The sequence below is a fragment of the Saccoglossus kowalevskii genome, chromosome 8 (genome assembly GCF_978046115.1).
Source record: "Saccoglossus kowalevskii chromosome 8, keSacKowa6.1, whole genome shotgun sequence".
NCBI lineage: Eukaryota > Metazoa > Hemichordata > Enteropneusta > Harrimaniidae > Saccoglossus > Saccoglossus kowalevskii.
In genome coordinates this window covers 13,880,467-13,890,044 of record NC_140648.1, presented here as the reverse complement: position 1 = coordinate 13,890,044, position 9,578 = coordinate 13,880,467, and the positions used below count along the sequence as shown (strand labels likewise).

The window sequence follows — 9,578 nt, the reverse complement described above, 5'->3', positions numbered from 1 at the left end:
ATTATGAATATATATCTGTAATATCAATTCACGGCTTTACACTTTCTTTCACAAATAAGTCATCATCCATTTATTTTATTTAAGCTTTGTTAGCATTCATTTTTCATTTCACCATTATTTCCCAGAGATTCGGAAAAATTATAATTTGTATCAAACTGAAGAGTTGGAATATTCAAATCAACGCAGAACTGAAGTAACAAATGTACATTATAGATGTTGACACCCCCGCGAAAAAATGGTTCGTTCCCAATGTATATTCGCATCTGTCTGTTTCGACTAGAAAATCAATGAATCTACATTCACGCAATACCTATAAATAAACTCAGCTCATATTTTCGTCAACACGAGTGGGAACTACACATGAAATATATTAGAAAGGGAACAAGATATTCGTTGTGTGTTTATTATGTTAATGCTGGTCGCGTCGATAATTACGTCACAGACATACACAAAGGCCGGAAGTTAAGGGTGTTGTATGTTTAGGTTGCGCAGCTGATTTATTCAATGATCTGTGCGGGGATTGTTTACGAAGACGAATTTTAATTTCAGTCCATTCTTTTCTGCCGTGTTCAAGTTCACAACTACCATGTCATTACTGCGTAGAATAGTGAGAAGCAGCGCGACGAAAAACATCGGCGTTCTTGTTGGAATGTACTCAGCAGCTGAGCTGACGCAGCAGACGACAACACAACGATACGATATAAGCAAAATTTCACGCGTTGGAACAACATGTGTGCTATGGAACGGACCAATCAACCATATGTGGTACAAATTTCTGGACGGTGCATTTAAAGGTGTTACAACACGGATTGTGTTAACTAAAACAGCTCTGGATATTCTCGTGTTCACGCCTGTTAGTATTGCTGGATTTTATTTAGGTGAGTACATGAAATTAGGGGGGTGTCATTTGAATATTTTGATGGCTGCATTTTTAGTAACAAAAACGTATACCATAGCAAAGAGCAGTGTAACACTATGAAGGGATGAGAAGAAATAAATTGTTTTTTATACAAATGTGAAAACGAAATGTAGACATCCAATTTCCACTCCCAGTTTTCAAATGGGAAACCCTAACAGCCTGAGACAGTCAGATACATGTATGACTGGGGGCTTTTTGCTGCATTCAACTTTAAACCCTACGAATACCCGGTGCGCACTTTTAAGTGACCTGAACCATGGAGGTATAAACCTCCATGCCTGAACCGAGTTTCATTGTGGTGAATATTAGGTAATAATATGTATATCAGATTGTTGTGTGATGCAGGTCATGACAAGTGCGTGAATCATGAAGCTGTTTGTGCAAAATGTTCTGTTTATGACGACGTAGTGTCCAAGTATTACTCAGTGTGTTTTATCACATCTATAGTTAAACGTTTCCCCTCAGAGCTTAGTGTCCCCGCAATTCGTTCAATATAAACTGTCGTTGCAAAATCGCAACGCGGGGAGTCACTTAAATATAATACAATAGCCTAAAGGATTTATTTTTTTAAATTATTCATTTAAAAATATGTCTACGGCTCAGATACACGGATTTTGTTTCAGAACCGATGTTTGAAACTTATGGTTACCTGATATCGAAAAAATGTATAATTGATAATTTACAGACTTAAGAAATGTGATAATTCCAATTTTAATATGAAATTAATCTTATAATAACCAATTATAGAGCGGTAGTATAATATTTCAAAAATAACATTAACAAATTATATCGATCCGTGTGTAAACCTTGAACCTGTTCAGCCCGACACACTTGCTTGTACAAGTTCCTCCATTACTCTAACCTGATTATATTTTTTTATTTTTTTTCAACTTTATTTTATATGATTTACTATTTTATTTGTTAGTTGTTTTTCAGTTAAGATAATAGGCAAGATTACAAAACAAAAATAAAAATTACAGTACATTCGATTTTATAAAGATTGGTAGATGTGGCAATGACCGGTCACAGGTAGCATAGTAGTTGTTGCATCAGACACATGATCGGTAGATCGTCCCTACCCTGGATGAGTGTGTCACAATGGAAGACCAATTTCATTGGCCGAGATTCAATCTCTAATGATTGCGACTTTGGCGAACCTTGGTTAAGGTCCGCAGTTGCTTGTGTTCGACCGGACTTGGATAATGCCTGGATATCGCATTTAGTTGCACAACCCTGTCATGTTGTCCCAAACCTGAATATGGCTTCTCAAAAATGCACGCTGTGTCAGCACAACAATGGCATTCAATGTCTGGAACTGTCGACTGGCACAAACAACATTTAAAAAAAGAACTCAATTCAAGTTGTTTTTAAAAATACATCGAGACAAGAAGATCTAGCAGGTTTATAAATATTGTGCATTATTGCCATACCAACAATAATATATCATGTACTATTGCGTAAACAAACATTGTGGTGATTAGTGTATTTTTGCATAAACTGTCACAACCTATTAACAGTTCCCAGTAAGTTTATATGGTATTTTTTGTTGTAGTGCGTTTTAGTCACCCAGGCAAAACATGCAGTGAATCATGCATTCGCTGCGTATACCGGTATACTATAGGTTACGAAGCTTGTCAGTGACTGCACTCACCACGGGCTCATTGTTCATAACATTCAGCTGAGCTGATTCATGCGGGGTGGCGGGGCACAGGGTCTTGTAACGTTTCTAACTTGAAAACGTTACAAGACCCTGTGGGGTGTGGTTGGTGCTTCAATTGAAAACATTCACAAGGGTGTGCCGCTTAGTTTTCGACTATTCATACTTCAATATTGGCGAGAATCTAGGTTTCAGCAACCGAAAATAACCATTGAAAATCAAGAAAAAGCTTTCTTTTTTAAGAATAATCAATTGTTATTTTTTAGCTCGAAAACGTCTTAATACTACATAAAATAATGCATGGAAACTGGAAATATGACCAGCTTATCGAGTTGAAAAATGTGACGCCAAACGCCATTTATATAAAAAAAAATTATTAATCTCCTTCAGAATCATATTTTTAAGAAATAGCACTACTTATTTCAAAGAATTTCCAAAAATGTACCAAAGTACTTAGTTTCATGTTCTTTTACGTTCTGAATGTTTGTGACAATATTCAAACCACTTTATAGAAGAAATGTCTATGTAATCCGAGCTATCCCAGTCCCACTGTAGTTCGCTCTAAATGGGTTTTGAGAGATCACGGTATATTATATATTATTACATGTCCAGTCTCATGTCAGGTAGGCGCATGCTCATAAGAAGGTCTGTCTGCACATTGACGATTCGAAGCACATGTGCAACCGACACAACCTAACAAATGGGTGTCTTGAATACTACGCGATCACTATGAATATGAGGTCAACTTTTTCTTTTCGACCTCGCCAGGCGACACTCAATTCAATCGAATTTCCGGTGTACAGCCAACCATGGAGGTAAAAAGAGATATCCTTTTTTACCTCCATGAGCCAACACACCAACCGTGAATTTGTAATCACTGTGCTCATAAAATTTGCATAAAGAAATTGTGGAAGGTGGACCCTTTTCGCAAGATCTGCATAATGGTCAATTTATGAATATTCATGATCCAAGTCCAAAATATAACGCCCAAAAGCCAATAACCGATATTATGTTCCAGCTTAATAGCAGCGTGTTCGTCATGTTTGACTTATGGGATCAAACCCAGACTGTGGTTTCCTCTTAACTCAGTGTTTCATCTTTGTGGATGATAGATCTATATAAAAGTTCGAGAACAATTTATGAGGAAAATTATGTTTAAAAGCCTAGTGCGACTGGATTTATGGGAACAAAGAAATTTGACTTAGGGAAACTCTGAAAAAGGACATTTAGTTTATATAAAGTTCTGCAATGAAGCAGTTTGATTGACTAAAAAGGATTAGGCGGGTTTTATTTATATATGCCACGTCGTATTAGAACCTAACACGAATGAGCTCAGTCGGAACCCTGTGTGTAACAAACTCGCCCACAAATGATATTAATTCGTTGAACATAGTGATACACACTGAATCTGAGATAACAATTTACGATAAAGGAGTAGACAATTATTACCAAAATACCCATGTGAATATAAATTCTAGGATTGGCGTGAAACGAGTAGTGATCTCAAAGTGTGTCATAAAATTTTACTAAGTGCCGATCCTTCAGATTACCCAGAAATAATTACTAGTAAAGGGTCGAGATGAGTGTTGGAATTTCTTGTAAACAGACATAGGTCTGTACCCCTAGACCTTTTCCATTCTTTTCAAAATGTAGTTCCGGATACATAGTTTTATTATCCCAAATTTTGTTCTAAAGATTTGTACTCCATAAGGCGCGTCGTCGATGTTTGTCTCAAAAGTTTGATCCGTGACCCCATTTTATTTTTTCACGTATGACCTTGTATAGCAATGAGCAATCTGTTCGATATACATGTATAATCCAAAGACTTTCATGAAACTGCACTGAACATTCTTAAGAATATTGGCACACAAAATAATTGAGATGTTGATCTCATCTCATAAAGATTAACACATGCACGAATGTTAGTCGTCTGAATCTTTCGAGTCGTTCCATCCCGAGAGCTCAAGGGGTGTGTTGTTGATTCTCTTCGACCACATCTATTTAATCATTATGGGCACGTATGCACCCCACAGTGGCTCAAAGAATCAGACTCTGTACACGTGCTGAGAATAAAAATATTCCAACCATTTTTGTGTGTTTTGATTAGAGTTAATGCGGCGGAAAGGAAGCCGATTTGTTAAAGTTCAACTATTATGGCAACGCAGTTATTATATATGCATGATTCGCTCTAGCCGTAGATTTAGTTGGAATGTAGCTTGACCAAAAGGTACAGCGGTTTTATGGAGGTTAGCTAAGTATCGATGTGGCTTTTCAGTTCTTGAGCTCCTAATCGAATGACCATTTCAAGTTAAAGGGAGGTGGTCGCCGAGCCGCGTCGTGTTTGATATCGGACACATAGCGAAGTATACAATAGGTGTAAGATACATTGTTTACATGAAATTCGAATACACGCTGCGACCACCGCCCTTTAAGTTACTTCAATATCACGTGACAACTTTGTCTCTGCAAGTCATCAAATCTATAGCTAGTTGTCACGTGATATAATCCCAAGGATAGTTATTCAAATATATGTTACACCCCAAATTGGCAGGTCGATTTGAAGTACCTTGAAAAATAAAGACATAAAGATTGTACAACGTGTACACCCTCCGTAACTGTAAATGACCCAACCCTGAGTTTGTCAAAAGGACCCATTCCCGGGACCCATTACGACCTCAGTACATCCATGCAACAAATGAACCAGCGTTTGAAGATTGTTTCTAGTAGTGTCTTTTCGTGTTTTGTTTAAGGAATGAGTATAGTGGAACGACAGAAGAATATCTTTTCCGAAGTTCGACTCAAATTCTGGCCAACTTATTCCATTGGGTTCGCTTTCTGGGCGACGGCGCAGGTAAGTTGCCGCCGTATGATGGCGCTCTACACCAACATTCGCTCAATGTCGGTTCAGTGATCCGCGTCCCATGTGTGTCTGACAATTGAATAAAGCAATAGATGCGTTCAGATCACCGGAGTAATTTAAAATATGCAGTGAAAGTGAAATACCAATGTGCTTCATAATAGTATATGATTGACATCGCAGATGTTACTGGGACAATATACTTTTCATGTTTGCACAGGCTGTAAATTTTCACGTGGTACCACCCAAGTACAGAGTCGTTTATGTCAGCATAGTTGCATTCGTCTGGGCCAATATTATTTGCCACATGAAGCAAAAGGTGAGTCTGATTTACTTCCCAATTATTATTCCCGAATTATTTAATTTAGTACAAATGTTCTGACTAAGTATATCAGGCCATACTTTGTACAATAATGCCATACACTAACAGTAAGATCGCTGTTTTCGTGGATATTTGACCCATTTCACCATGACCCCATCTTTGTGTATCCAAGATTTGCGAGCAGCATTATAAAAAAATAAAAAAGGCGCAGTAAACGTCGCTGAAATCCTGTTTTATGGCAGTCAATTACACACCATCGCTGCCATCTACGAAAATACCTCGGTTTTCGGTCTGAAGTGTTTTAATGGATCGACAGTGTACTAATAATATTGACAACAATGTGTACCATTCAGTGACCTATATGTATAGCCCAACCCCGTATTAGTCATTTCCCACCTACTACAAACACACCCATGGTAACAGTCAGGATGTTGATAATTATCACACCCATGCGAAATAGATGAGACATTATGATATGGAATTATATGGACCATAAATGTGACAAAGTGCTTGTCGTGTTTCACAATAAATCAATGATGCAATTTTGTGTAATATAACTTGATAATATACGCATTTAATTTTATAGAACGAGCCTCTGCCATCTACCACGTGACCTGACTATATTGAGTGTACAACCTGAGAGACGTGCGTTGTTTTGCAATGAACCTAGTGGATACATAGAAGAAAGCACGGTTTGAATAAACATACATTGCAACCACCCCAACACGTTGCCATGCGCCTGTTACGTATTTTGATTCCAACACCGTCGTCCGGCGTCAGTTTCAGCCGATCTATATATATAAATGGGCTATCATTTCATGTGTTTATGTAATAATATTTACAAACAAAGTGATGTTATGTCCGGTATCTATTTATAAATACAGATTTTTCATATGTAAATGTTTCTGTTAGGCTCATATGGAAAAGACATTTTATAGGTCCTTTGTAAGAAGAATATGGACAAAAGTTTTATTATATCAAATAAAACTTACATCCTGATAACGCACAGCTTATAAACAGGTATTTTTTATGCCACATGACACCTTTTATGTTGGTTGACTGAAGCCATTGATCCAATGTACTGACAGAAACTCACTCTAGTTAACAGTTTCAATGGTCGCAATGGGATAAACCGAAAAGTTTGCCAACTCGCTTGACAATGTATGTGTCTAATATTAAAGACATTGTATATCGCTATTCAGGAGTATTCCTGGGGGCATCTGCCCACCCCATGGACGTGATCCCCATGAAGGGACTCCCGCAACCTAATCCCGCGATTCTAGGAGTCCCCATACGGTTCAGACCATTACAACTCACAAGCAAACCATAGAATACTTGAGTAGTTATACATCGAAGTTAATTATTAACAAAATTGCCTGCGTTATACAAACTACGTTTCCTTGTTGCATAGAACACAAATTTCGAAAGATGTAAAATCAGAGATGCAATATTTGTGCTCATGAGTGAATTTGTCTCTTGTTGATGGTGAGGTCATAGCTCGGGTATATGTATATATTGACATCCTAACTCTCTATCCAATGAACATATCAGATAGAAATAACATTCATCTGTACTTGTACCTGTACAGAATATTCGAATCAGTATCAGTTCTGTTATTGGATTGTCTGTTTTAAAGGGCGGCAGTCGTCGTGCCGCGCCCTGTTCGATATGGGACTCATAGCGACGTATACAACGCGTGTAATACATTGTTTATGTACATGAAATTCGAACACGCGCTGCGCGACGACCACCGCGCTTTAATTCTCAAATTTCATGGACAAATTGTTAACTTCTGTAAGGTACTTCTTATGTTCATATAAGTTTCCCATATGTTGAGAACTTTGGGATGGTTGGCAAAATATTTTTTTTTATTTTTTATTTTCAATTATCGATCATCAGCTTTCATTCAAATTCAAATATTTAATAATGATTGGCTCCAGAGCTCCACATTGTCTACGCCTATAATTCTACAGGTCATTTTTATTGAAAACATTCCCTACTTTATGCCTTTCACATAATTTAAAAATTGAGTGACAAAATGTGATTTGCACGGGTTCAATTTTGGCCCTACTATGGAATTCCCATACGTCACTTCCATATATCAAGACTGGCAAATATAGTTATTGTTCAACACGCGTATATCTCTCCGGCTGGCTGCCCAACATCGCCTGTTTACCCGAACAAGAGAAAACTATTCCGATAATTATAACTGAGGATCTCAAATTTAGTAACATGCTAGTGAACTTCACTTTTTGTAACTCTAAGTCCGCAACTCGAACAATTCAGCATCTCGACATCTTGTTATACACGTATATTGTCTAGCATTGCTGTTGGAATTCTGCCTCGGGTGCGCGCCAAGCGCACCTAACCTAGAACAGTACGATACGCACTACTTATCACACACGTAGACCAAGGGCACTAGGCAACAACTGTCAGAAATTCAAAACGATTGCCACAAATAAAATTTGCGTACAACTTAAAGGGTAACTGACTGTAACAATAAAAAGCTAACTTTTCTCTCAATTTTACATGAATATTACATTGACAGTAATTAATGAATTGTACGGTCTATTGTTTACATGAATATTACATTGACAGTAATTAATGAATTGTACGGTCTATTGTTCACATGAATATTACATTGACAGTAATTAATGAATTGTACGGTCTATTGTTTATATTGTCCTGTTGGGTGTGCTAAAATTACAATAACCATAAATTTACGGCTCTAAATGTATTTATTCATTCAGTGATATATTAAGTCCCAGAAAGTTGTTGCCTTCTGATATTATTGCAGTATTATAGGGAACCTAAAAGCAGCTAATGTATTACATCCATCATTTTACTACAATAAAATGACCTCCCACAAAAATACAATTGTTCATATTTACGTTTTCATAGAAAAGTAAGCCAGACAATAATTTATAGTTCAGCTGTCACATACATACAAAACCTGTCAAGAAATAAAGTAAAGGAAATAAAAAAATAAGTAAAAAGAAAATGGGAAATATAAGCAACATAAAATAAAATGAATAAAATAAAATACAAATATAATCAAATAAGAAAACACAATGAGAAACCTTGCAAAAACGGAAACTAAAAAAAACGGTGAACATCGTTTGCGAAAAAAAGAGGACAAAAAGAACCTGTTACATACACAGTTTGAATATATTTTTTCCTGGACTATTGGAAATGGATAAAGAGTGGGATTCAAACCACAGCATCAAGCACAACAGGTAGAGTAGACTGACTTTTAGTCACTTTCCAATGCATTTTTCCACATTACAAGATGGGTGGCACTTTACAATGTATTTCCCCACATCACAAGATTGGTGATACTTTCCGATGTATTTCCCCATATTATAAGTTGGATGACACTTTACAATGTATTTCTCCACATTACAAGATGGGTGACACTTTCCAATGCATTTTTCCCACATTGCAAGATTGGTGACACTTTACAATGTATTTCTCCACATTACAAGATGGGTGACACTTTTCAATATATTTCCCCACATTACAAGATGGATGACACTTTACAATATATTTCCCCACATTACAAGATGGATGACACTTTACAATGTATTTCTCCACATTACAAGATGGATGACAATTTACAATATATTTCCCCACATTACAAGATGGGTGATACTTTCCGATGTATTTCCCCATATTATAAGTTGGATGACACTTTACAGTGTATTTCTCCACATTACAAGATGGGTGACACTTTACAATGTATTTTTCCACATTACAAGATTGGTGACACTTTCCAATGTATTTTTCCACATTACAAGATGGGTGACACTTTACAATGTATTTC

General features: G+C 36.8%; 1 protein-coding gene across 1 annotated transcript; it reads left to right on the top strand.

The window, feature by feature from the left end:
- The first annotated feature begins 446 nt into the window (after nucleotides 1-446).
- On the top strand, nucleotides 447-6,772 carry LOC102805920 (mpv17-like protein). The gene is made up of 4 exons (XM_006824629.3): nucleotides 447-878; nucleotides 5,327-5,427; nucleotides 5,654-5,752; nucleotides 6,342-6,772. The coding sequence occupies exons 1-4, from the start codon at nucleotides 587-589 to the stop codon at nucleotides 6,366-6,368; spliced, it is 519 nt and encodes a 172-aa protein (XP_006824692.1). The 5' UTR covers nucleotides 447-586; the 3' UTR covers nucleotides 6,369-6,772.
- The last annotated feature ends 2,806 nt before the right edge of the window (nucleotides 6,773-9,578 follow it).

What these genes read in the sequence shown, in the direction of transcription:
- LOC102805920 (XM_006824629.3), top strand. Translation starts at nt 587, where the DNA reads ATGTCATTACTGCGTAGAATAGTGAGAAGCAGCGCGACGAAAAACATC. An exon ending in CTTTCTGGGCGACGGCGCAG is followed by an intron (nt 5,428 to 5,653) that starts GTAAGTTGCCGC and finishes ATGTTTGCACAG; the next exon opens with GCTGTAAATTTTCACGTGGT. An exon ending in TTTGCCACATGAAGCAAAAG is followed by an intron (nt 5,753 to 6,341) that starts GTGAGTCTGATT and finishes TTAATTTTATAG; the next exon opens with AACGAGCCTCTGCCATCTAC.